The sequence below is a fragment of the Myotis lucifugus genome, unplaced genomic scaffold (genome assembly GCF_000147115.1).
Source record: "Myotis lucifugus unplaced genomic scaffold, Myoluc2.0 scaffold_190, whole genome shotgun sequence".
In the NCBI taxonomy this organism is placed as follows: domain Eukaryota; kingdom Metazoa; phylum Chordata; class Mammalia; order Chiroptera; family Vespertilionidae; genus Myotis; species Myotis lucifugus.
The window spans coordinates 2,530,373-2,557,964 of NW_005871238.1; the positions used below are offsets into that span (position 1 = coordinate 2,530,373).

Below are 27,592 nucleotides of genomic sequence, written 5' to 3' on the forward strand. Positions count from 1 at the left end.
ACAGAGAGAGGCAGGGCCACTCACATGGGTGGTGGTTGCTGTTGTGGTTGTGGCTGTGGCTGTTGTTGGGCCTTCATTAAGCTACTGTGAAGTTCCTTATGATCATCTCCAACATCTGATGTCATGGTTTACCCTCATAGGCGTGTACTCACTCTTGTAAAGGAGGCAGCGACCACCTCTTTACATTACGAATCCCTTTGCATTGTGAATCACATTACGTTGTGAATCACTTTATATTATGAATCCTGCCTCCTTGAGAAACGCCCCAAGTAGACTGACAGACAATCAGAACTCCTGTTCCCTCGAGCAAGGCCGGCCCTCCAGCACAGCAGTCCCAACTTGGCACAGCCTTGCTACCTCGGGTCCCTGGGGAGAAGGAGCCAGCAAGGCCCTGCCCCTGGCAGCTCTGCCTCTGCCTGCCTGGGGATCACGATGCCCTGCCCAGGAGCACTCCTTTCCCAGGCCCTCGCCTTCCTTCCCTGCTGGGAGCCTGACTTCTCAGAGCCTCTGGGAAGCCGCCTACTCGCTTCTAACGCTCTTGCCGAAGCGTGCTCCCCTTTAGAGCTCAGCAGTGCCACCCAGAGGCCAGGGTGGTGCACCTCGGCCCTGGGAGGCAGGAGGCTGGGGATATGACCATTGGGCACCACTTCCCCCACCAGCTCCTGTTTTCCTCCCCTGAACACTAGCAAGTGGAGGGTTCTCCAATCCCAGACTCCCCAAGTGTGGATGCCAGTTCACTCCCCCTTATATCCAGGCAGGGTCCCAAATCTACCTTCCCAGGCAGATGAGTATCTCATGTACCTCTCTCCTGGTGGCTTTGTTTTTAGGATTAGAGACGTGGAGGCTGTCTCAGACCCTGGAAACAAGACTCCCTTTTCAAAATCATTTTTTGTCTGAAAGTCTTCCTTCAGTCTAACCCACGTCTTCCCTTTGCTAGTTAAGATAACACGCTTGGGGCCTATTCAGTGGAGATGGAGAGTCGATATTTGCCCTCATGCTACACCCCCCAGCCCTGCCAGGGGATTACCCTGCATGTTGATTTTAGTCTGAAGAAGCCTTTTGGCACCAGTGTCTCCGCTTTCTCCTTGCAGAGTCCTGTCATCTGCTTTTCTTTGCACTCTTTTTTAAAAAATATATTTATATTGATTTCAGAGAGGAAGGGAAAGGGAGAGAGAGATAGAAACATCAATGATGAGAATCATTGATCGGCTGCCTCCTGCACGCCCCATACTGGGGATCCAGCCTGCAACCCGGGCATGTGCCCTGACCAGGAATCGAACCGTGACCTCCTGGTTCATAGGTTGATGCTAACCACTGAGCAATCCCGGCTGGGTTCTTTGCACTCTGTGAAGCTCTGTTCTCTGATTCTAACCCTCCTCATCTGCTGACTTTTTTCATGTCAAAGGTTGCCCCACCCTGCCTGTGAGGAACCCACCCAACTGTGCAGCCCAGTAACTTCAAGTGCCAAGAAAGGGCTAATTTGCTGTTGTGTGGAAACAGCTTGAAACAAGCCAATTGGCAATAATGGAAATTTTAGGATTTCCCCACTTCCCTTCAAGTGTAAACCCCTGGGACGCAGCAGAGAGGCCCAGCTATAAGGAAAGCACTGGGAATAATTCTGTTTTCTCTCTGGGAACATGCTCAGAACATGTGTGCACACTGGCGCCAGTATGCAAGCATAGGTGTGTTAGTGGGAGCATGCTGGTTATCGAGGATGGTGTACTGTCTGACTTTGTGGCTCCACCTTTTTTGTTCTCTTTTTATTCAACCTGAATAGCAGTACTTCTCTTAGTACCTAGTACTTAGTCTACATACATAGTACTTAGTAGAATAGTAGTACCTCTTAGCGGGGTGTGTTTTTGTTTCTTGGTGTGTGTATCAGAAAGTGAAGGGTATGTGTGCGCCAAGGGGATGCCCGAAGTTGGAGTCTCAGCGCGTCTTTTCTGTTGCTCTCCTAAAGCCACTGAAACTCGGAATCAGGACACCTGGTGGGGCTGTGTCTCCTCCCCTCCGCGCATGACCTTGAGCAGACAGCTTATTCTTTCTGGCCTTTGTGTGTGAGCCAGTGGATGGAAGCTAACTCTGTTTTTAAATCACCACCAGCATTTACATGGTCATATGAGAGAGAAGTACTGTGTGAGACCCAGGACACATTTTTTTTAATATATTTTTATTGATTTCGGAGAGGAAGGGAGAGGGACAGAGAAACGTCAATGATGAGAGAGAATGTGTGTGTTCTTAGAGCTGGCGCCTGGTGCATAACTCAATAAGGAGATGAAGTTTAGGAACAGGCTAGCTTACCCTGGAGACTAAGAAGGGTGAGTGGCCGCTATGACCAACATGTTGCAGTTTTTTTGACTGAAAGTTTCACACCCCCTGAGTCCTGAGCAAATTGGGGTGGTTTGACCACCCTAACTGGATCTCATACTTGGGCGGATCAGGAAGCAAGAGGTCTTTTTTGTTGTTTTGTTTTGTTAATCATCACCAGAGGATATTTTTCCACATTTTTTTTTTTAGAGAGAATGGAAGGGAGAAACAGAAAACCATTCATGTGAGAGACACATCAATTGGTTGCCTTCGTACATGCCCCGACCAGGGCTAGGGATCGAGCCTGCAGTCATGGTACATGACCTTGACCAGAATCAAACCCAGGATCCTTAGTCCTCAAGCCGATGCTCTAACCACTGAGCAACCTGCTAGGGCGCAAGGGGTCTTTTTTGTACAGGGGTCTTTTCACTGCTTTCCTCTATCATTCATCTCTTCCCCATTTTTCCAATTCATTCATCCCACTCCTATCTCCTTTTCAGGTCTATCCGGGAGCCCAGCAGATCTGGAAAAACGTAAACAAGTGTTTGGACACAACTTAATCCCCCCCAAAAAGCCCAAGACCTTCTTAGAATTAGTGTGGGAAGCCCTTCAAGATGTCACCCTCATCATCCTGGAGATCGCAGCCATCATCTCCCTGGTCCTGTCTTTCTATCGTCCCCATGGGGAAGAAAATGAACGTGAGTGTCTTGAACAGCCCCACAGAACTCTGATCTGGTTCTTCCCACAACCACCAAAAAGCACTCAGTGGTTGACAGATTATGGCTTAAAAGTGTCCCCCCGTTATTCAGGGTGGCTTCTCCAAAGGAAACAACAAGTAGCTAATAAGCTTTTCTTCCAACCCATTCTGATCCCAGGGTCTTTCCCCCCTTCTCCCAGGAAATCCTTATGTGGAATGTCACAAATCCTCTACCCTCACCCAACCAACACAGCCCTGCTTCCCAACATGCCCCACACCAATGTTGGCATCTGGGGACATAACAGCAGGCGCCTGACCGTGCCGGGAGTCATAAGTTCTTTACATGTGACCTGCCTTTAATTTGCGTTGACGTGTTTTGCGCTATTTAGTCATTTGCTTCTTTTGGGTTAACATATAGTGATGAAATGAAGCCCAATCCTGCTGTCCTCCAATATCCCTAGAGGGAAGCTCTTTTGCCCAAGAGTTTAAATTTTTTTTATTATTCTCTTTCCTTGACTTTCCATTCTGAGGGATTGCAGAAGCAACTACCCCCCATTTCTTCAACGTCAATCAAAGCCCCTAGGTGACCCTTTCTTTCTCTCCTTTCGCTGCGCTAGAGTGTGGTCTACCTATCAATAGCCCAGAGGACGAAGGGGAGGCAGAAGCCGGCTGGATCGAGGGGGCGGCCATTCTGTTCTCGGTGATCATCGTGGTGCTAGTGACGGCCTTCAATGATTGGAGCAAAGAGAAGCAGTTCCGAGGGCTGCAGAACCGCATTGAAAAGGAACAGAAATTCTCCGTTATTCGAAATGGTCACATCATCCAGCTCCCCGTGGCTGAAATCGTGGTGGGTGATATCGCCCAAATCAAATACGGTGAGAGCTCCGCGCTTCTCTTACCCATGCCACTCTCCCTAATGCTGAGGCCAGAAAGGTATGATCCCAAATTGGGTTAGCCTCTCGGTCGCATTTAAGGGGGTTATGTAAGGAAATTCAGAGAAAGAACTAACAGAAACGCTCCCAAAAGACTGTCAGACTTACGTGTCTTCGGGTTAAAAGTCGATAATGTTCAGACCATGGGAAGGTGTTTTGGGGGGGAGCAATTGTTTGAAGTTGTAATACCTGGAAAATAGTCTTGTCCCAGGTTGTCTTTCAAAGGCTCTCTGGGCCATTGCTTCTAGATGAGAGGTCTGAGATGGGGTTGGGTGGTCCCCATCCTCCGCCAGGCTCTTACCGCCCCCCTTTCCCTGGCTCCCCTTCCCCTCTGTGCACTAGGCGACCTGCTGCCTGCAGATGGGATCCTGATCCAGGGGAATGATCTCAAGATTGACGAGAGCTCTCTGACTGGGGAATCGGACCATGTCAAGAAATCCTTAGAAAGAGACCCCATGTTGCTCTCAGGTATGGCTTTGGCCACCTTGGTTTCCATTCTGCCTCCTCCCACACAGCCAGGCCACGGAGACCTGATCCAGGCCCCGCTCTGTCTCCTCTCCCTGGGGCAATGGCATATGAGTGGGTTAAATACAAGGATCTAAGGTAAGTTCTCTATGGAGCCAGTGTTGGAAGAGGGTGGGTGGTGGGGGAAGGAGCCTTACCCTAAAGCAGTTAGACACACTTATCTCCTTATCCCCCAATTTACGTGATCTGTTTTATTTTTTTAATATATGTTTATTGATTTCAGAGAGGAAGGGAGAAGGAGAGAGAGGGAGAAACATCAATGATGAGAGGGACTCATTGATCAGCTGCCTCCTGCACACTCCCAACTGGGGATCGAGCCTGCAAGCTGGGCATGTGCCCTGATCAGGAATTGAACTGTGACCTCCTGGTTCATAGGTCGATACTCAACCACTGAGCCACACCAGCCGGGCTACTTATTCTATTTTACATGGCCCCAGCTCTTGACCTTTTCCTTCTCTCTGCTGAGTATATCATTATCCACAGGGGAGGAAGGAAGTCTGTGTTTTACACTGGAGCATGCCGAGGTGTAAAACACAACACTCTTCCCACCTTCTCCTTTCTCCCACAGGGACCCATGTCATGGAAGGTTCTGGCCGGATGTTAGTGACTGCTGTGGGTGTCAACTCCCAGACTGGAATCATCTTTACCCTCCTGGGGGCCAGTGAGGAAGAAGAGGAGGAGAAGAAGAAGAAAGGTAAGAGGCATTCAGAATGAGACTCTCTTCCCTCCTGTCCCCATGGACAAGCCAGGAGGCAAGGGAGCAGATCTGATGGGAGACTGCTGGATGAAGAGCGGAGACGGAGATGGCCACCCTGGCTCTCTAGGGGGCTCTGGTGAACCCCAGATCCTGGCTCTAGCTCCCAAATCAAGTTGCACTTGAGCCTCCATCTCTGTGCATTTTGGTGGGTTGTAAAGAGGTGAGTTATAAAGCCTGCCCCAAATGAGCTGGCTAGGTGCTCTGGCCCTAAATACCCCTCCGTGTAGTCCTCTGATCCCATCCCTTTCTTCCTCAAACATGGGGGTGGGAGGGGGCAAATGAACCATGAGGGCTAATGGAAAACTGGCCAGGAGATGTCTGGATTCCTCCTGAACCATGGGCTGCCAGTGGAAGAGAGAGAGCAGCTAGGAGAGTGAGCAAACAGGTAATGCCTACCGTGACGTTAGCCCTGCCTTTGCCATTCACTTGTTCTTGAAGGAAGGAAACACAGAAGTCAACTGAGAAAAGCATAGTAAAACCAGATCTGCAGCTTCCCCTAAGCGTTCCTTCTTCCCCGGAAGGAGAGAGGGACTCCACCACTTAGACGGAAGGCCGTCTCGGGCCGTTTAGTGGAGGGCAAGGTATGACCAGGAAACAACACGCTGTTCGTCTCTGCAGCTACCTGCAGATGAGTGAGGAGGAGGCGGCCTGGTGCTGGTGATGACGTGGGGACTCTGCCGAGCCTTTGCCATCAGGCCAACACGGTTCACCCCTCTTGCTCCCAACCCCACCCCATTTCTCCACGTGATGCCGCCGTGCTCTGGAGAAGGCGCTGTGTGGGTGTGCGCTCACCTGCATGAGTGGTCTGCTCCATTCCCTGTGGTGTCCTGAGAAGCCCTAGTGAGAAGGGGTGTGAGCAGACAGAGCTTCCTTCACATTCCCTTCCCTGCAGCTCAGCCCCTTTGCTGTCGCCCTTTTGGGCTCTGAGCAGGACCAACAAATTGGATATCTGATCTCTTAATAGTCACTTTGGGTCTCCACCCCACTTTTTTCTTTCTTGTTCAAACAGGTAAAAAACAAGGAGTCCCCGAAAATCGCAACAAAGGTAACCTGTCCACCCACTCATCTCCCATCTCTACCTGACTACACTCAAACCAGACCTTCCAGGCCATCTGCCTTCTCCCTTTTCCTCGCCATAAATCTGTTATCTGCTGCTGTGGCCCAGATGCCTCATCCTGAGGAAGGTGCAGAGATTTGGGGTGGTCTCAAGGTCCCGGTCTCAATCCAAGATGGGACAACAGCACCCCCTGCTGTTGGCTCAGGGAACCTCATGTCAAGGTTTCTCTTGGGGAGTGTGCGGGATCGATCCAGTTGTTCTTCCCAGGGTGCCGAACTCTTTCCCCGTTACCCTAGGCTGGATTGAATCATCAGTGTCTGGGTTGGAAGACTTCAGGGTCCTTATGGTGGAGGGCGCCGGGGTGGGCAGTCCCTGCACCCTCCTCTTGCTGGCTTCCTCATCGGTGTTCTCTTCTGGTCTGGAATCCTCTGCTGGTCTCAGGTGCTCGGAGAGAGCCTTTTCTCTGTGCCTCTCTCCTACCTCTTTCTTTGTTCTTTCCACAGTCTGTTTTCTTCCCCCCGATCTGATGTGTGTTCCTCTTGGTGGCTGTGCTAACATCCGTCTCTGTCTTATTTGTGAGTCTGACAGCAGAGACCACATCTCAGGAAGGGCACCCTACGCACAGGGGCCGAGCTCTGCAGGAGCGAAGTTGGAGGGTGTGGGAACATGAGAGCACTGCTCTCAGACAGTGCCTAGGAATGTGGTCCTCTGTCGCCCGTATCATAGCAGTCTTTAAAAATAAAGTCTTCACGTTGGAGAACCAGGGCTGCACAGAAATGATTCTTTAATTTTAGGTCTCTCTGTCTCTTCTTTAAAAAGCAAAATGGATTTATGTGTCTGTCTTTATCCCTTCTTTCTCTTACTCCAGGGGTCCCTCACAGCAGCTTCTTCCCTCTCCCCCAGAAGACTAGCCCCAGGTCCTACTCTGTGACTCCCCACCTTTGCCAGGGATTCCCTTCCCTTGTTCACCCGATAGAAGAAGGAGCTGGCGAACACCCTTGATGGGGGTCTGTGTTTCTTCCCTGGCAGTCTATGCGTAGAGAGAGAGGAACCTTTTCACAGAGCAGACTAGGACACTTACGCTCTGGAAACATCTGCCAGCCTTCCCCTCAGCCCCTTTCTGCAAGAAAGATTCACTGTAGCAACTACTAACTTCCAGGAAGGGTGGTTGTTGGTAATAGCACTTAATGGCATGACTAATCCTCTCCCTAGAATAAACCTGGCTTGGGGCTCTGAGGTGGTGCCAGGAAGCTGCACCATCTGAGGGAATCTGTACCCCCAAAGCACCCCTGTTTTATCTCCAGTTCTTAGAATATTATCCTGTGGCCGTAATAGAGGGTTGAAGGCCAGTGCCCTCTCTGGCCTAGGGTGAGAGTGGTCAGGACTGATGTCAGGGGTCCAAGGCTTATCCAGGAAGAAGACAGAAGGGTGTTTTGGTTTCCACCTGTCTGCTGCTCCATGCTGCTACCTGCCCGCTCACCTGTCCTATTTGTGTGTGCACCCTAGCAAAGGCTCAAGATGGGGTGGCCCTGGAAATCCAGCCACTCAACAGCCAGGAAGGCATCGACAGTGAGGAGAAGGAGAAGAAGGTGGTCAAGCTGCCCAAGAAGGAGAAGTCGGTGCTGCAGGGCAAGCTGACGCGCTTGGCTGTCCAGATCGGGAAAGCTGGTGAGTCTAGTGGAGCCTTCCGGTTGTTGTGGTTTATCGAGGCTGTGCCAGAGTCTCACTACGTCGGTTCCTTTCCCTCCACACCCGCCAGGTCTGGCAGAGGAAGCTGAGCCTTCCCAGGGGCTGGTGCGGCCTAGGCAGCCGCATCATGACCCCTCCTAGGCTCTCAGAGAGAAGTGTTTGCCCACGTGTAAGGGTTTAAGGCCCTGAGGTCTCTCATCCAGACACATGGGAAGTTAAGAACTTATATCACAACACGGGAGATTTACATTAGCAAGAAGGGAGACCGTAATAACTGCTTACCTGTCACATGTATGGGCTTGTCAATTCCTTAAGGGTAGAGAAGGTTGTTAGAGGTAGTTCCCTAGCAGAGTAGTAGCATCAGGCCAGGCACAGAGCCATAAACTCAAAATAAAGATGGGGGCGGGGGGTGTACAGAAGATAGAGGGGGAAGGGAGGCAGCGGCCACAGGCTGATGCAGAAAACAGGTCACTAGCGTGCTCTTGTGAGTCGCAGGAGGAGGTGGCTTCTCCATGACTTCCCGCTATAAGTCTGTCCTCTGCATTCTTTCAGTGGTGGGATGGGGTGAGGGCTTTGGAGGCGGAACAAAAGGAAGATTGCTCCTTCAGCGGACATGTCCCTCCAGGCACCACTGTTGAATTACTTCCTGACCCCACCCCTCTGCTCACTACAGTCATAGTCTAGCTCAGTGCATCTGTGTGTACAGTTCACCTGGAACCTTGTGAAAGCACGGTGTCTGATTCCGGAGGTCTGGGCAGGGCCTGAGAGTCTGCATTTCTAACAAGCCCAGGTGAGGCCAATGCCACTGACCCACTAAGCACACACTAGAACAGCCGTGGGCAAACTACGGCCCGCGGGCCGGATCCGGCCCGTTTGAAATGAATAAAACTAAAAAAAAAAAGACCGTACCCTTTTATGTAATGATGTTTACTTTGAATTTATATTAGTTCACACAAACACTCCATGCATGCTTTTGTTCTGGCCCTCCGGTCCAGTTTAAGAACCCATTGTGGCCCTCGAGTCAAAAAGTTTGCCCACCCCTGCACTAGAATCTACTGTCCACTACCGTAGCCGCCAGCCATGTTTGGTTGTTTCTAGTTAAATTAACTAAAATTAAATATAATTAAACACTCAGTTCCTCAGTTCACACTGGTCAATAATGACATGTGGCTGGTGGCTACTATATTGGACAGTGTAAATAGAGGATATTTTAAACACCACAGTGAGTTCTGTTAGCGCCAGTCTAGCCTGTGCACTCAGTTCTTTTACCCAACTAATGTTGACTACCCTGAAATCTCTTAAATATAAGCTAGACACGGATGAGATGAAATGCAGGTGTGGAGTCAAGTTATTGAGCCTGTCACACAGGTTTGGAACATTAGCCAGACTCACCTAATCCTTCCTATTTTCCTCCTAATCCCTGTGTTGTTCTGTGGGAAGGACAAACTTCCTGATGGCTGGCCAGTCGTCTCCTCTGTTGTTATATTTTACATTTCAAGCGAGGCCGGGACTGGGATGAGGAAAATGAGGTGCCTTGCGCCACCCAGAGAGGAATACCTCCTTCAGTTTCGTACCCTGGACACCTTGTTTGCCTCACCTTGGCCCTGAGCCTGATGAAGCAAAGTGCAAAAGAATATGTTCTCATTGATAGTCATTGATCACCTCTAGCCTTGCTCAGCAGGCCCTCAGGAAAAGTGAAGACCCAACCAGACTACGGTGTAAGGCAGACATGATGCCACAGACATCAGTGCCTCTGCCCGGATGCTGACCCCAGGGCCATTGGAGCCCCTGGGCCAGTTGTTTGTAGACCTTGAGCAGAGCCTTCCATGTGCCTTGGTGTGTAGGTTGACCAGCTGTCCCAGTTTGCTTGGGACTTTCTTGATTTTAGCACGTTGACCACATTTTAAAGAGAATTCTTTTCCTCCTGAGTTCTCCCACATCCCCAGGAAACTGCTCGTCTGCAAGCCAGATGGTTGATTGGTCACCAGTGTGCCCTACCCAAAACCTCTCTGTGCCTTAGTTTCCTCAGAAAAGGGGATAATGATAGTAACTTATCTCACCGGGTTGTTGTGAGGATGAAATAGGTTAGTTTATAGGCAGTGCTTGCCTGGCCCATAGTAGGCACTACATAAATATGTACTGTTGTTGCCTCCTTTCATCTGTGCCATGTCAGGGGAAAGGTTGGGAGGCTCTGTACTAGCGATTGGTCTTGGAGGTGCTATGCTAACACCGTGGGGACATCGCTATAAACAAGTTGCAAAATTGCCTGGCATTCTCAGGCTGCTATGGGGAAAGTCTACCCGATAAACTACTAGGAAGCAGGCGAATATAATCACTGCATTGTGACTCGTGGGAAGAGAGTAGGTCTGAGATAAGATCATAGAACGCTGTTTCAGAACACTAGGCCAGCCCTTACTTAGTGTGAGGAAACAGGCCGGACAGGGTCAGAGACTAGACCAAAACCAGAGTCAAATCAGTGCAGTGCTGAGACAGAACCTATGTCTCTGAAATGCAAAACCCATGGCTCTCCCTACACTCATGCAAGCAACAAGAATGGGGAGGGGATTTTAGTATGACTTCCTGGAGGTAGCGGCTTTGAAAATTGGTGACAAAGGCCACAACTCAAGCCGAGGGTCCTAGGAATGACCAAGTGCCGGGGTTCACGTGACCTGTTTCCTGTTCAGGTCTAATCATGTCTGCTGTCACCGTTCTCATCCTGATTCTGTACTTTGTGATTGACAACTTCGTGATACAGCGCAAGCCATGGCTAGCCGAGTGCACCCCCATCTACATCCAGTACTTTGTCAAGTTCTTCATCATCGGTATCACTGTACTGGTGGTGGCTGTGCCGGAGGGGCTGCCACTGGCTGTCACCATTTCACTGGCCTACTCTGTGAAGGTGAGACCAGAATGACACTTTCTCTTCCCTCAGGACACAGGTGGGAGGGGAGAGTGCCGCACAGCCTTTGACAAAAGGACGGGCCACCTATGCTCTGTAGACTCCGTGTGGTGCCTCATAAGAGCACCGGTCCCGGGCCCTGTGGACAGACCGTTGTGATAGTTGCATCAGTGTTTCAGTGACCCAGTGGAATCTAAAGAGGACTCACAAGAATAGTATCCTGCATTTTCCTGTGGGACAAGAGAATGAAATGTGGAAAGATGTTCGCTAGGAAATGGCCTTTGACCTATCCTGGGGGAGCTCAGTGGCTACCCTCTCAAGTCTTTTCTCTTGTCCTCTGTAGAAAATGATGAAAGACAATAACCTGGTGCGGCACCTGGATGCTTGTGAGACAATGGGCAATGCCACCGCCATTTGCTCTGACAAGACAGGCACGTTGACCATGAACCGCATGACTGTGGTACAAGCTTACATCGGAAATACCCATTACCGTCAGGTCCCAAGCCCTGATGTCTTGGCGCCTAAGGCCCTGGACCTTCTTGTCAATGGCATTTCTATCAACAGTGCCTACACCTCCAAGATCCTGGTAAGCTCCTCCTTTGCCTGGACATTTAGAATGGGCGGTTGGAGGGAACATTCATTTTCTCTGAGACAGGTCATCTTCTCTTGTTCATTCTGCCTGAGCTGCCATTCCACATCGCATTTCCTACTCTTAAGTGAATGCGTTTGGGGTGAAACTAGGGAGTAATCCATGGAAGTAGATTGGGGGTGGCAGCCGGGGTGACAGGTAGGAATCTATGGCTGTGAAATGCCCTTCAATTACCATGTAAAGACAATATCTCCAGGGAGATGCCTCATGCTGAGAGCAGAACTGGGCTTATCAGGAGTAAAGTACTCACTTTCCAGAAACTCAGAGAGGGGATCAGAATGAGATCCACCAAGGGTGGGCCACCAGCACCGACCCCAAGGCAAACTGAAAACCCATAACCCAGGGGCTCAGGGACCAGTCCCACTGACCACTGTCCACCTGCCCTTGAAAAAAACAAACGCCGCCCTCCCACCCCCTGGGCTCTGGGCAGACATGTGAAAGGTCTGCGGGGCGTTCTTTCCCTCCTGAGGTCTCCCTGGCGGAGGCATCTTCTTCAGGGGTGCGTGTGTGTTTCCCTCCCAGCCTCCGGAGAAGGAGGGGGGCCTGCCGCGGCAGGTGGGCAACAAGACGGAGTGCTCGCTGCTGGGCTTCGTCATCGACCTGAAGCAGGACTACCAGGCCGTGCGCAGCGAGGTGCCCGAGGAGAAGTTCTACAAGGTGTACACCTTCAACTCGGCGCGCAAGTCCATGAGCACCGTCATCCAGAAGCCCGGCGGCGGCTACCGCATGTACAGCAAGGGCGCCTCCGAGATCATCCTGCGCAAGTGAGCGCTCCTTCCCCCTCTTCCCTTCCAGATCCTTCCTCACGAAGGTCAGGGGACGTGCCCCAGGCTGAACCCACCGAGTGATGCGCCAGCTCCTAGCCTCTGAGCACTTACTCAGGCCAAGCATTGTCTCTAAGCCCCTTCGGTGGCTCATTTTACCTAATCCTCACAAATCAGTGAGGAAGTTGCTATCATCATCTGTTTTACAAATGAGAAAACAGAGGTACAGCGAGGAGAAGTACCTGGCTCAAGGTGATGCAACTAATAGTGGCACAGCCAGGATTCAGGCCATTCAAGCTTCCGTCCCCAGTCTGAAAGCAGAGAGCAATACCCACCCATCGCACGGGGTTGCGATAATTAAATGATTCGATGTATGTAAACACCTTCCTTGCACATGGCAAGCTCGAGAAATGTTAGCTCTGTGTTCCCTCTTCCTTCTTATTCTCAATTCTAATTACAGAGAAGTCAATAACCTACTCAAAGTGGCTGGGTAAACCGCGCCCCCGCCCTAGGCCATTACCAGTTGACCTGCATGGGTATAGGGCCAGTAACTGAATTAACCAGCACCCCAACTTGGCTCTGGCCACCTTTGTCAATGAACACATTCTTGTTGAACACACCCTACCCACTGAGCACTGTTGTAGATACTGGGCACAAAAAACATCTCTCTACCTTTGAGAAGTTCCACACATGACTCTTGGCACTGCGTCACACATGCGTGGTGACAGATGACATGTGAGAATCACACGCTCTGCCTCTCTAGATGTGCCTGTCCACCTACAGGCCACCCCACCTTGAAAAGGGGGCCTGGCAGGGTGGTAGCCAGGGAACAGGGTTTTTAGAAGACCTGCAGAGTTGCCAGAATGTCTGTAGAGACACACTGGGTGGGAAGGGGGCGGCTGCTTTCTGACTGTGCGCCTCCCCAGGTGTAATCGCATCCTGGACAAGAACGGAGAAGCAGTGCCATTCAAGAGTACGGACCGCGATGAGGTAGTGCGCACTGTCATCGAGCCCATGGCCAGTGAGGGACTCCGGACCATCTGCTTAGCTTATCGAGATTTCAATGACGTAGAGCCCCCGTGGGACCATGAGAACGAAATCCTCACTGAACTGACCTGCATCGCAGTGGTGGGCATCGAGGACCCTGTGCGCCCAGAGGTGAGACGTTGGGTTGGAGAAAGGGCAAGAACACATGAGTGGAAGTCTTCCGGTGGCCTCTGGCCCACGTGTAGGCCCCACGTGACCTACTGGGAAGCCACCAGGAGTCACGGGAACGAGGGTACTGGCTCTGCTTCCAGTTGTGACCCAAGCAAGTGACCTAACTGCTTCTCACCTACACGGAGCGCTGTCTCTGTGCTGCCAGCCCCACAGAACTGCAGAGTGCCGAGCTGACGGAAGGCGCCATCCCTTCGGTTAGCGCTGCTTCGGGGTGCGCAGCACAGGGCTCACTGGGCTCATCGTTTGGCTCGTGAGAATAGTCAGGAGGAAGAATTAATCAGGACACCAGCTTTGTCTCTGGCCACCTTCTTGCAATCAACATATTTTTGTTGATTCCCCCTCCCCCCAGAATAGCCCAACACTGTTCTTGACCCTAGGGAATTGCAAAAGCCTCTGCTCCTGAGAAGTTCAGGGAGATAGGCTATCAATTATCAAGACCCAGAAGCTTGGAAGGGTGTCCTGCGTTTGGGAAACCGCAAGGAATTGATGTGGTTGGAGAGTGGGCCAGGGAGCGGGGAGAGAGGGTGGAGAGTGTAAAAACTTCTGCTAGAAAGGAAGGCAGTGGCCACATCTCAAAAGGCCACAGGTGCCCCGCTGAGGAGTCTAGATTGCACGTGGGAGAGCGAGCTTCTACTCCTGGCTCCTGCAGCCAGTCTCCCCTTCAACACCTGGTACACGAGGCTAATGCCAACGTGACAGAAGTGGGGTGGCACTGCTCCGAGGGGGCCCCGGTCCTGTCCACGATGAAGGAGCAGCTGAGCAGGGCCGCTCACCAGCATCACCAGCTGCTCCTCTCCTTCACCTCCCCCTCCGCAGGTCCCAGACGCTATTGCCAAATGCAGACGAGCTGGCATTACTGTCAGAATGGTGACAGGGGACAACGTCAACACAGCCCGGGCCATTGCCACCAAATGTGGCATCATATCACCTGGGGACGATTTCCTGTGCCTGGAAGGGAAGGAGTTCAACCGACTCATCCGCAACGAGAAGGGCGAGGTGGGTCCTGGGTGAGCGGAACCGGGCCCTCGTTTGGCAAGGGAAGGGCCGGGTCTTGTGTTCGGCACCCGGGGCACATGGGAGAAAGCGGGTGCTTTTCAAACTGAAAGTTATTCAGAGTGAACATCCCTTCCACCAAGCCTGCTCAGGTGGTAGAATGAAGAGCTTCCTTCTCACGACCTTTATTCACAAGCTCACTTTTGAGGGGGTGTCACTCTTTCCATTTTTTTCAGTCGGCCTCTGTCCTCCTGGGCCACTGCCCTGTGACTGACAGTGGCAGGGTTTGTAGGAGGACGTAGTCTGGGTGTGGAGCAGACCAGAGCTTCCTGGTCTATGTCGAAATCAAACCTGAGGCCTCAGAAGCACCACGTTAGCCATTTAGCTGACCCTGGCTCACCCCCCTGTCAAGGGTCTAGAAATAGGGGATCAGCTCCAGGTAGGGAATCGGGAGGAGAAGGCAGACAAGCAGGGTCTGGAGGGGCACCATCGGTGAATCTGCCCTTGGAGACGGGTCAGCTGCTGCATTTGCACTGGGGCAGGTGACCCCTCCCCTGGCCATGGAGCATAGCTCTCCCCGCAGCTTGGAGTGTGCGGAACGGGGGGTTTTCCCTGGGGGGCTCTTCTGAACTTGACTGACCCAGGTGTGGTCTGGTATTGGCAGGTAGAGCAAGAAAAGCTGGACAAGGTCTGGCCTAAGCTTCGAGTCCTGGCGCGATCTTCCCCCACGGACAAGCACACACTGGTGAAAGGTGAGGTCAGCCCATGAGCAGGGATGGGTAGGGAAGACAGGCCGGGGCGGGGACAGGTAGAAACCAGACGCCAAAGCTACTTCCCTGTCCTGAGTAGGGTGGTCCTGGGAGAGCTCGCTGGCTCATGGGGACAATATACAGTTTAGCAAAAGCTGAGCCCCTGGTGAGTATCAGGCGTATAATAAAGTTGTTTTTAAACATTATCATCCAGGGTGGGGCAAAAGCAGGGTTACAGCTGTTTGTATGGAAAATAATACAATAACTAATAAATATAAGAATAAACTGTTTCACCTGCTCATAACTGTAAACCTGCTTTTGCACCACCCTGTATGTTGTTTGCCAATGATACTATGAACTAGGCAGGGCAGGTTAAGTCTGAGGCTGAAAAGACAGGTGGCGTGCCCACGCTGCCCAGCTGGTGCGTGGACGTGGTAGTTCGACCCCAGGTGTCTGCCTTCAAGTCACGTGGAGATTTTGTGCCACCTAACAGCTGTCTTGGGGCCCCAGGCACTGTGTGAGGAGGACAGACTTTCTTGCTCAGCGCACTGCCCTTGGGTGATGGTCTAGCATGTCCAGCAGAGGGCAGTGGGGAGGCAGTAGGAAGGGAGGTGGGGAGGCAGTAGGAAGGGAGGTGATGGGGGGGATCCGGGAAGAAGACCTTGTGTGGGGACAAAGCTTGCCAAATGGCCTGCGACGGCACAGGCGGACTGACTGAGGGTGTCTGCCTTTCCCAGGCATCATTGACAGCACGGTTGGGGAGCAGCGACAGGTGGTGGCGGTCACAGGTGATGGCACCAACGACGGGCCGGCTCTGAAGAAAGCAGACGTGGGTTTTGCGATGGTAAGCAGCTGCTCCTGTCTCTGACTCCATCTCTCTACCTACCCGGCCGGTAATAATATGCAAAAACGGGGATCGTGGAGTACGAAGGCTCGGCGACACAGGCAGGGAAATGAGGAAGTGGCATGACCCAGGAACTCCAGGCCAACTTGGACTTGCCCTCTGGACATGGTAGTAGTCTGTGTCTAGGCTCACGTGGAAAATTCGTGTTCCATGTGGAATGTGTGCTCTTTTGATGTCTAAGGACATTAACATAATTAGTATTTGCTTTATATATAAAAAATACACATAATGGTTTCAAAAGAGCAACAATAATACAATTACTCTACTAAAAGCAGTTAAAGGTTTTTCTTATGGTTCTTTTCCCCCTGCAGGTACATCCTACTAAGAATGTGCCATCAACTTGCTGTGCTTTTTAAAAAGTCACTTGGGACATTTGTCCTTTGTACGGTTGTGCTACCAACTGGTCACACCAGTTCATTTACATCATGTTGCTTTTCAATTTAGAGATTGCTTTGTTTTGCTTTTTAATTTTATACCTTCTTCAATGGTGAGTGAAGTATAGAACCTTATGTTTGTTTGTTTTGTGGTTGTTAATCCTCGCCCAAGGGTATTTTTTATTGATTTTTATAGAGAATGGAAGGCAGGGGGAGAGACAGAGAGAGAAACATCGATGTGAGAGAGACACATTGATTGGTTGCCTCCTGCACGCACCCCAAGCAGGTCTGGGGTTGAGCCTGCAACTGAGGTACATGCCCTTGACCAGAATTGGACCCTGTGGGCCGATGCTCTATCCACTGAGCCAAACCAGCTGGGGAATACCTTTTTTTTTTTTTAACCCTCACCTGAGCACATGTTTTTTACCAATTTTAGAGAGAGAGGAAGAGAGAGAGAAAAAAATTTTGACGTGAGAGAAGCATCAGTTGGTTGCCTCTCATATACACCCCAAACAGGGACTAAACCTGCAACCTAGGCATGCGCCCTGATCAGGAATCAAACCCATGACCTTTCAGTGCACAGGACGACACTCCACCTAACCGAGCCACACCAGCCAGGGCTACGAACTGCTTTTTAAACTTAATTTTGTTTAGTACTTATATAAAGTAGTTAGATAATTCTAAAGTCAAATATAGAAAATAAGGTCTATTCATAGAAATCTAGCTTCTATTCCTATCACCTCCACCCTATTGCCTCCCTCTTAACCCCACATGGAACTTATTTCTTTAGTTTTTTGGTTTATCCTTCTGTTTGCTCCCATAAAATACATGTACTATGACTTTTTTCCATTAGCTTTTTTCACTTAGCAGCATAACTTGGAGATTATTCCATGGCGGCAGTATAGAGAGACATTCCTCCTTTCTTTTCCTCCTCTTTTTACGGTGCATGGTACAACATTGCATGGGTGTATTAGAGAACTTTTGATGGGGAAAGTGAATTGTGTAGTCTAACAGATACTCCTCTGTTGCGCTCTGGATAGGAAATTAATACTACCAGGTAAAGAGAACCACTAATCGAGTAATGCAAGCCAAATTAAGTAACAAGCTCCTCCTTGGGTTACAGACGTCGCAAGGCATGTTTGATATGGAATAGAAGCACGGGCCAGGGTGTCAGGGACAGCTGTGCAAAGCAAGCAGCACTTAATTGAGTGGAACATTAAAGATAAGTAGGATTTAAGGAGATGGGGAAAGAGCACGTTCCAGACGGGGGATGGGGTAAGTAGAAGTCTAGGCTCTAAGAGTGAATGAGAGATTCAGGGAATAAACCAGTGGGTGTCGAGCAGAAAGATATATAAGAACAGGTTGCCGAAACCGGTTTGGCTCAGTGGATAGAGTGTCGGCCTGCGGACTGAAAGGTCCCAGGTTCGATTCCGGTCAAGGGCATGTACCGGGTTGCGTGCACATCCCCAGGGGGGGATGTGCAGGAGGCGGCTGATCGATGTTTCTCTCTCATCGATGTTTCTGACTATCTCTCTCCCTTCCTCTCTGTACCAGTGGGTGTCGAGCAGAAAGATATATAAGAACAGGTTGGAAGTGCTGGTTGGAAGTGCTTCCGGGTTCACTTATTAAGGGCTCTGACTGCCGGACCAGAAAGCTCACTGTTTCTAAAGCACAGCTTTCAACCCCTCGTAGTCTATTCAGAAACCTTCAGTGCTTGCCCAGTGGCGAGGTTTTGAACAAGGACAAGACTTGTGAACTGTGCTGCCAGACTGCTTCTCCTACTTAAAGTTGTGGGGCAGATAAGCACTTAAATGAGATACTGGCAGTGGCAAAGGAAATTTAAGAATTTGGAGGTAGGATAGGATTTGTTCCTTATCTTTTAATTCATTTCTAGGGTGGCGGAGTAGGAGGGAAGAGAGGAATAGCGAAAGATAACTAATTTGCAATCTGGGTTCAGGAGTGAGGTGGGAGCATTGGGCCTCTTTTCTGTAAAGTGATGGCGGCACATTTTCCCTTCATTTTCTTTGGGAAAGAAAATAACTCCTCTTTAGTACTTGTGTGGCTGGTGTGCCCTCTAGTGTCAGCCCTAGTCCGGCAGCTTCTTGGAAGTCAGGAAATGGAGTCTGGGTTCAGAATGCTGGTAAACGCTGCTTTATCCAGTTCCTCAGTTTTCCTCCCCTACTCCCCTCAGGGTATTGCAGGCACAGATGTGGCAAAGGAGGCATCAGACATCATCCTAACAGATGACAACTTTACCAGCATCGTGAAGGCAGTGATGTGGGGACGAAACGTCTACGACAGTATCTCCAAGTTCTTGCAGTTCCAGCTCACTGTCAATGTGGTGGCCGTGATCGTGGCCTTCACCGGAGCCTGCATCACTCAGGTGAGGGGAGTGCGGGTGCAGGGGGCTGAACTGGGAGAGATGAGGCAGGGGCTAAGGAACGTGGGGAGTGCCCTGGCCGGTGTGGCTCAGTTGGTGAGTGCCATCCCAGGCACCAAAAGGTGACTTGTATGCATCCATACAAGCATAACCAATGGACACAGACATCAGGGCGGTGAGGGCATGAGTGGGAGTGGGGTTGGGAGCAATAGGGGGATAAGCACACATATGTAATACCTTATCAATAATAAATAGATAGATAGATAGATAGATAGATAGATAGATAGATAGATAGAATAAAGGTGGCCGGTTCGATTCCCGGTCAGGGCACGTGCCCAGGTTGCAGGCTCGATCACCAGTAGGGAGTGTGCAGGAGGCCAGACCCTAAGTCTAGGTGGACAGCAGGTGCTAGGCCATCTCGAGGACAGAGGTGAGGCTGACGAGTGAGGGGAGGGTGGCTTCTGAGGAAAGCTAAAAGCACTGGTTCTTCTTCCCCGCGCCCACCGCCCCCCCCCCCAGGACTCCCCGTTGAAAGCTGTGCAGATGCTGTGGGTGAATCTAATCATGGACACGTTTGCCTCACTGGCCCTGGCCACAGAGCCCCCCACCGATTCCTTGTTGAAGCGTCGCCCCTATGGCCGAAATAAGCCTCTGATCTCACGGACCATGATGAAGAACATCTTGGGCCACGCGGTCTATCAGCTCACAATCATCTTCTTCCTTGTCTTTGCCGGTGAGCCGAGTGTGGGGAGGCCTGAGGTGGTGGTTGGGGTGCCGGGCGAAGATGGGGCGGGGAGTGGCCCGAGGACAGAAGGCAGAAGGGAGCAAGCTGAACACAAGACTAGGAGGAGCAGCAGCTTCACTCACGAGTGTGTCCTCTGTTCCCGCTAGAGGGCCGTCATGCCGGGTTCTGTGCTTCTGTTAAGAGTTTCATTATGCCTTTTCTTATTGATCATCAAACGAAAGCTCAGGCCACGTAACAGTGGCGCTGAGATTCAGACCTGTGTCTGCCTGACTCTAGTGCACATGGTTTTACGACCATACTGCACTACAAGAAGATAAATACTGGGGCATACTGAGACCGTCAGGTATGTGGAGGTCAGGGCTAACATTTAACAGATTTAATCATTAGCGTAGCTCAGATACTGACCACTTCGCACACCAGCCATCCGCAGGCAGTATGGCCACACCAACGTGTCTGACTCAGCCCGAGCCCGTGAGTTCATACTTACCCTCCAGTGCTTCCCCTCTCTCCACTAGGTGAGAAATTCTTTGACATTGATAGTGGGAGGAACGCGCCTCTACATTCCCCGCCCAGCCAGCACTACACCATTGTTTTCAACACTTTTGTGCTGATGCAGCTCTTCAACGAAATCAACTCACGCAAGATCCACGGGGAGAGGAATGTCTTTGGAGGCATCTTCCGTAACCTCATCTTTTGTTCTGTGGTTCTGGGCACATTCATCAGCCAGGTGAGATGCCAGCTGGAGCTGGGGTAGGAAGTCTGAGGTGATCCAGGCCAGAAGCTGGGAGCCAGGGTTCCCGAAGTACCTGGGAAAAAGGAGTGAGGGCGTGATGGGGACTCGGGCTGTGGGCTGCTGGGTTCTCCGCTGGCTTCCATTTGCACGTGGCTCTAGACTTGGGACCCGCTGTGTCAAGCGCTCCAGCTCAAGGCAGCATGTCGGTGACAAATAAAACAAGACGTGCAGAATCCTTTCGTTTCTCTGCCTCAAACACGGGAATCTCACGACGTGACCAAGAGGAGGGTCACTCTGTTCCACCCCCTCCCCAGGCCTCCTGCCAGCACATGAGCTGTGCATGCACGTGCTGTGGGCTCTCTCAGTAGAACATGCTGTGCCGTTCACAGAGAAAGGGCAGTGATGGGATGGTGTGCATTAGCTGACAGATAAGCCTGGCTTGGGCTCCCGTGGGGTCAGGGGTCAAGAGCATGGCTGCCCTGGTGGTAAGAGGAGCGGGCCCTTCCTTCTTGCCCTAGTCAGGGTCGGACTGTCTCCTTATCAGAGTGCTGAAGCCTGTGTCTTCCTCCCCTTCTCGCGTTCTGGATTTTTTCTTTCTCCTCCCCCACAAGGAACTCAGGACTCCTGGGGCGAGGACTTATGTGGCTCTGATGGCCTCAGCTGGAGGGCTAACACCTCTTACGCACCTCCCTGATGGCGGGCTACGCCTTCTCTCTTCTAGATTATCATCGTGGAATTTGGGGGTAAGCCTTTCAGCTGTACGAAGCTCAGCCTGTCCCAGTGGTTTTGGTGTCTCTTCATTGGCATCGGAGAACTGCTGTGGGGCCAGGTGAGTACAGGCCCACCCTCCCTGAGCGCGTACAGCCTGCAGACCTCAAGTCTTTAAATGTTTCCCATCTTGTAGGATCCCAAGGTGGAGTGACCACTGCCCATCACTTTAGAGGCTGCGGCTCTTTCTCTGACCAGGCCTGAGCTTCTCTGAGATGGGAGTGGGAAATTTAAATGAAATTTTGCTTTAAAATAATAATAATAATAAAGTAAGGGTCTTAGAAGTAGAAGAGTTTACAAAAGCATATGTCTTTATTCTAATGAGGCTTCAGTCTGGCCCTGGCTACTCTGCTGGCATAGTTTAAGGCTCCCCCACTCTTCTGTTTCTCACCGGGGCCTTCTCTGGGTTGAATGCCTGACTCTCGCCTAAAATAAATCCAGACTCACGAGGTCTCTGGAGAAGCAGTCTAGCACCCAGCTCAGAGCATGGATGTTGGATCAACTGCCTGAGTTTGAATTCCAGCTCTCCTTTTTACAATTTGAACAAGTTTCTTAACCACTCGTTTCCTCAGCTTAGGATAACAGGGTCATTGTTCATTGTTATTAATCAGAAAATCAGTTACTGTATAGAATGACTGAGAACCATGTTTACTGTAAGTACGCAATAAATGTTAGCTGTTAAGATCATAATAATATCATCAGGTCTAGTAAGAGTATCATTCCTGTCCTAATACCACTTTGCAAGACCCCTGCTTTGCTCTAACTGACCCCAAAGACCCCTCCATGGGGCTTCAGGCTTTCCCCTGGAGACCTGCTAGTTGTTTCTTTCATACCTCCCGGGTCCCTCCCTGATTGGGTGCTATCCCAGCTCCTAACCCAGGTCCCTCCACCCTGTTCTGCTTGCTGAAGTTCATTTGCCAGTGGTTCCCTAAAGCAGCTTACATTAGGGCGAAGCTTGGTTGTTTCACCTACTGTTTGAAGCTCTCATCTGCGTCTAGTCTGTGACTGTGGCCTTTCTCCTGTATCACAGCAGCTCCTTCCAAGATCCGAAAGCACAGCTTTGACATTCTTCCTAATTGAATGCCCTTGGGTCCATGTTGGGCTGCCCATACAGCTCTTCTTCCCCACCCGAGCCCTGTCTACTCCTCCTCTTGTATGTGGAGGACAATTGATTAACAGGCACTGAGCTCACCAAGTGGTTTATTATGAATTACAAGTCTACCCTACTGCTCCGTGGCTTCTGGTCATACTCATATGTCCTTTCTTCCATGGCCTGCCCCACCTCCTTCCTCCCCAAGTCCAAGAAGACTTTAGTATCCTCTCACTACAGTTTTATAGCAAGGAATTGCTCTGCACGTGGTAACTAAGAAGAGGCTCATTTCCAACACCCTCTCTACCCCTCACTCGCACACATGTAACATAACCATCCTTTCCCCAGACTTGTTTTCCCCTGAGTCCTGGTCTCTGTCCCCTCCTACCATATAACAGGCATCATAGTTCTACTTTCCGGAAAAGACACATGGCATAATGAGAAGGAAGAACTGAGACAGAAGGAGGAGAAGGAAACATAACTAGGCAGATGACTGGTCAGATGCTAGAATATATGTTCTCTGTTGGATGTCCACAAATACAGAAAGCCCTCCTGAGGTCCTCACAGCTTATGGGCACGTCTAGTGCTTCTCCTGCTTTTCTCCCAATGGGATGGGTCATAGGGCAAAGAGAGACCTCCCCAAGGGCCTGCCCCTGATTCTGGTGTTTCCCCTTTTGCCGCACCTGTTCTCAGGTCATCTCCACAATACCTACCCAATCCCTGAAGTTCCTGAAGGAGGCCGGGCATGGCACTGCCAAGGAGGAGATCACCAGGGATGCAGAGGGGCTAGACGAAATTGACCACGCGGAGATGGAGCTACGCCGAGGCCAGATCCTCTGGTTCCGGGGTCTGAACCGTATCCAGACTCAGGTACTTGGATAGTGGTCTAGCCTCATCCTGGGAGAAGAAGTCTCCCCATCATGGGAAGTTTGGGGAGGGCATCAGTTCTTGGTGGCCAACGTCTCTTCCCTTACAAGGCCCGCTACTAACAGGCAGCCCTAGCTCCCTGGCTTTAGGACAGACAGGGGCAGAGGCAGCTGCGCAAGCTCCTCTGAGAAGAGAGTCATGGACCTAGAGCTCAGGAGACTAACGGTTAGCTCAGTCCTTCAGCTTTGGTTTGGTTCTAAAGCCCTTTCCCACCCTCCATTGGGCTGGGCTAGCTTCCTGTACGAGGTCTCTCGCAAGCACTAGACCTAACCCAGGGTGGGAAAGTTCAGAGTCCTTCCCTACCCTTCAGAAGGAAGGAGTTAGTGTCTCTATGCCAGCAGCCCCAGCAGGCACTTAATATACATCCTCAAGCCGCTGCCAGGGTAATGTCGATGTTACCTGGAGGGATTTTTGTAAAAGAAACTCACCCTCTTAAATCTTCCCCACTTGAAATTTAAGGTCATGGTGGAGAACCTGATGGCTAAGTGTGTATAAATGACTGGTCTCTCAATGCCTGAGTATCGTTTGCAGGATCCAGACTTGCTTCCCCAAAAAGAAGCTATCATTTCTTCAAACTTCGTTTTCTTGCAATTTCTGAGAGAGAAGAGAAGCTGTCCTCTTGCTCTTAAGTCCCCTGCCTACAGCCTTACAGAAACTCTCCCCCACTTGTTATGCCTGTATCTACCTTCTGCTGGGTGAGTGGGCCGGTCTAGGCACTGGTAACCCTGTCACCCTCCCTGTTCTTGCCCCACAGGCCTCAGTTGTGTTAGTCCTGAGATTTCCCACTTCAAGAAACTTTAAATCCCAAGATATCAAGGATGCTCTCCAAAGAACAGGCCTATTCCTCTCTACTGATTGGCTGAGACCCAGAAATAAGTGTCACTCTCTAAAATTAGCCTTGCAGATATTTAGAAAGTTCCCTAGTCAAGCCCACCTTTTCTCCTTAGTACATAGAGAGGAGGTACAGTGGATATTCTAAACTAAATGCCTGCTGAGAACTTGTCTCGCGGAGGCAAGGAACAAGTGGGAGCGGGAAAGGGGCCAGGTAGGAAAACACCGGGACTCCCTCCTCCTCCCAGAGAGGGCAATTCCCACAGGACCTGCACACACTGCCTCAGAACATCCCGAGTCCCCACCCTCGTCCCACCACTCTCCAGGCTGCTGGCCCATCCAGCAGTGGCCTCAGGGCCCAGGGAACCTGGCACCTTTGGCTCCTGTCACTAAGGCCCAGTGCTTTCCTTCACATCTGCTGTTTTCGAAATAACCTGTCTGCTTTTCTTCCCCTCAGGATCCTCTGCCTCCTCTTCTGCTATGTGGTTTCTTTCCTAGCCAGGACTCCCTTGTTCCAGTGTCTCCTGGCTCCTGGCCAGTCTTCTCTCCTGGGGCTTGAGACTCATGGATCTTCCTTCCTTCCCCCTCCACCACCAATGTTCACTCCTTGGACTGTGTAGTTTCATGGCCTACAGAGCTTTAAGAATGCTACCTTTCCTGATTGGAGCATGAGGCGGTTGGGCCAGACTGGCATTAAAGCCTAAACTTAGGCAGCAAAGGCAGCCTGTGAGAGATGCCACAGTAACCAAATCCGTGCCATTGCAGTGTGCACCTGACTAAGCAGACGAGGCTGCCTGTGCCAACCTGTATCCGGCACCTGAAGCTCTCTCCTGGCACAGTTCTTCAGCCTCAGCAGAGTCCTAACAAAACCCCCTGCCATCTGATTCCTGATCTTTGTTGCCGTTCTCATGGCAGCACTTAGGGCGGGAGGTGTTGCCAAGCCCTTGTCCCGTCCTGGTCCCTTCCGCTGGGGAGAGCTAAAAGCACTAGAAAGCAGAAGTTTGGGAAACAAGGGCTAGAACCTGGGGAAGGTAAAGCTGGGATCTGATTTCATTGTGGAAGATGAGACCTCATAACCCTAGGAAAGCGCTGAGGGAGGTGTCTCCACAGCCTCTTCTCCATGTAGCTGAGCCCTCCCTCCATGCAGACCCTTTCCTCCTGCGGGATCAGGCTGCTCTGTCCCTGGAACTGAGAACTGGTGAAGGGGTGGTGTTTCCGCTCAGAATCCAGAAACTAGCCCTGCACACTTCATGGCTTCTCAGGAAGCTTTATAAGACTAGCTGATTCACACGGTGCCTGCTTTCCCACCTTCGCTCCTGGGAAATGCAGTCAGATGAGTGGAATCAGGCCCTTCCAGCATTCCTGGGAGATTGGCCATTGGTACTAAGCCCGTGTGCGTTTTTAAGATGATTCTACCAGATTCTGAAGGATAAAGGAACTGCTTTTGATTTGTTCCTTGTTACTTAGGGGTCAGGGATAAGGATGGTAGGTTTGACCAAGGCCCCACACCCAGACCATCACTGGAAAACAAATGGCATGGATTGCCTCTGTCCCAGATGGGTAGGGCCCTGGAGACCACAGACCGCTACGTAGGGCTAGCCTTAAGGCTGCTCACCACCTACCAACTAGCAACAACTCTTTCTGCCCCTCCCTCCCGCAGTCTCCCTGCTGAGTTATTGTCAGCATTTCTGCTGGACATTTCTGGATCTACAATGCATTAATGCAGCTAGTGGCATCCTCTCTAAAGAGCCTGGCCATTGGAGAGCCTGGCCATTGGAGAGCCTGGCCATTGGATTTCTGAGCTCCATTCTCTGTCCCTGTCTACCTCAGACCAAGGGAAGGATGTCTCAGAGAAGAACCCCCTAAGAGAGTGAGCCCAGCAACCCATGACCCAGGAGCCTTGCCACCGTGGCCCCCTATGTATGGGCTGTTTTTCCTTTAAACACATGAGTTATTTTCTTGGAAAATCTGTAAAAATAGGTAGTCGATTTCATTGGTTTAGAGGTTCCTGAACCTCAAGATTCAGTAATATATACTTTGCCTTCTATTTTAAATTGCACACCTGATTTTTTAAGAGTACAGATGAAAACAGTGAATAGGCTATCACTGTCTGAGTCATCATGGAGTGTGGGAGTCCCTAGAAATTTTAGATGCCTTGGACACCGGCATACCTAAAATAGCCTCCAATTGGCTAAAAGGGGAGAGCAGGCCGGATTCTGGCTGGGTATTTGGACTCCATGGCAAATTGTTCCCTAACTGAAGTGTGATGTGCAATGGACACGTTTCCCCCTGCTCCTCACCACTGCTTTGTGTGTGAGGGATATCTGGCTTTCTCTCTCCTGGCCTGTTTCCCAGCTCCTTCCGTCCCCCTTCCCGAACCCTCCACCACCCTCCCTTTCTCTCTCTTCACCTCTCTCTGACTGTGGAGCAAAGCTGTTTCACTCTCTGATTCTTTGCAGATCGACGTAATTAACACATTCCAGACGGGAGCCAATTTTAAGGGAGTCATAAAGCGACCGACCATGGGTCAACACCTTGATGTAAAACATGTTCCTAGCTCATCCTATGTAACAGTTCCACCAGTCAAATCTTCCCCCAACACTTCTGTTCCTGATGCTGTTTCATCTCCTACTCTGGGCAGTGAGTGATAGTCTATTATGATGCATGATTTGCTAAAATGACCACAAGAGAGCACGTGGCATCCACTTTAACCAACCATGGTTATCTTTTTCTTTTGGTTTTCCCTTTGACCTCTGACTTAAGGGAAGAAAAACTGGATAAAAAGCCCACTCCAAAACCAGCCTATGTGCCTGCCTATTTATTTATTAATTATTAATTATTTATGTATTTATTTATTAATAATGTTGAAAAACTATTAAACCATAACCATTTTAAAGACAATAGCCCTGTTTTCTAGTTGTTCCTCTGCATTGCTTGTTTCTTCCTCAAGTTTTTTTGTTTTGCTTTACTTTATTTTTTTTTTTCTGTATTTTGCTTTGTTCTGATATGTTGTTGTTCCTCTCCGTCTGCTCCTCAGAGTCTAAACTCTATTTCCTGAGGCTAGATGTAAGGTTAGGTCAAATGAAACCCAGAACTCTCTTCATCTGGAGGCAAGTTTGAGGTCTCCTAAGAAAGGTATGAAGGGGGCTATTATTCCCATGGGTTGTTTTTTTTTTTACCACTAGACCTGTCATAATTAACCAGTATTGAACTTTGCCATTAATAATACTCCTTTTTGGAGACCACTCTATTGTTAGCTGGCAGTGTTGGCATAAAAGTTAGAACTGAATGTGAAGAAGACATGAAAGTGTTCAATGCAAATGCACAGGGCTGAGCAGCCCTGTTGTTTTATTTTTCAGGGACTTTAAACTAAATTCTGGTTTAAGAGTCAATTAATTCACATCTAGGGAGGAAAATATATGGAACGGTCAAAATAACATTTTTCTTCACCTGTTAAACTTATTATTTAGGAATTTCTGAAGAGCAACCTTTTTTTTTTCCTTGCTTCTAGGAATAGAATAGAAAGATAGAAGCAGGAAGTTTGAAAACTATTGCCTTGCCTACAGCGAGCCCTTATATCGCATTTTGCACATAAAGTTTCAGG

The 27,592-nt window shown here is 50.4% G+C and overlaps 1 protein-coding gene across 7 annotated transcripts in view; it reads left to right on the top strand.

Moving 5' to 3' along the window:
* Positions 1 to 27,592, top strand: part of ATP2B4 (ATPase plasma membrane Ca2+ transporting 4) — a 95,702-nt gene that overhangs the window by 58,944 nt on the left and 9,166 nt on the right. For 2 of the 7 annotated variants that reach the window (XM_006096917.3, XM_023760687.1), the window contains 18 exons: positions 2,808 to 3,005; positions 3,622 to 3,879; positions 4,279 to 4,404; positions 5,030 to 5,155; positions 6,228 to 6,263; positions 7,782 to 7,943; positions 10,649 to 10,863; positions 11,207 to 11,449; positions 12,035 to 12,276; positions 13,203 to 13,434; positions 14,311 to 14,490; positions 15,152 to 15,239; positions 15,974 to 16,080; positions 18,706 to 18,897; positions 19,414 to 19,627; positions 20,155 to 20,366; positions 21,094 to 21,201; positions 22,924 to 23,100. In XM_006096917.3, the coding sequence (XP_006096979.1) occupies positions 2,808 to 3,005; positions 3,622 to 3,879; positions 4,279 to 4,404; positions 5,030 to 5,155; positions 6,228 to 6,263; positions 7,782 to 7,943; positions 10,649 to 10,863; positions 11,207 to 11,449; positions 12,035 to 12,276; positions 13,203 to 13,434; positions 14,311 to 14,490; positions 15,152 to 15,239; positions 15,974 to 16,080; positions 18,706 to 18,897; positions 19,414 to 19,627; positions 20,155 to 20,366; positions 21,094 to 21,201; positions 22,924 to 23,100 (3,116 nt within the window). Of the gene's footprint in view, positions 1 to 2,807; positions 3,006 to 3,621; positions 3,880 to 4,278; positions 4,405 to 5,029; positions 5,156 to 6,227; positions 6,264 to 7,781; positions 7,944 to 10,648; positions 10,864 to 11,206; positions 11,450 to 12,034; positions 12,277 to 13,202; positions 13,435 to 14,310; positions 14,491 to 15,151; positions 15,240 to 15,973; positions 16,081 to 18,705; positions 18,898 to 19,413; positions 19,628 to 20,154; positions 20,367 to 21,093; positions 21,202 to 22,923; positions 23,101 to 26,447; positions 26,890 to 27,592 lie in introns of those variants that run through there. The other 5 variants (XM_006096916.3, XM_023760688.1, XM_023760689.1 and 2 more) reach the window with 5 other exon arrangements.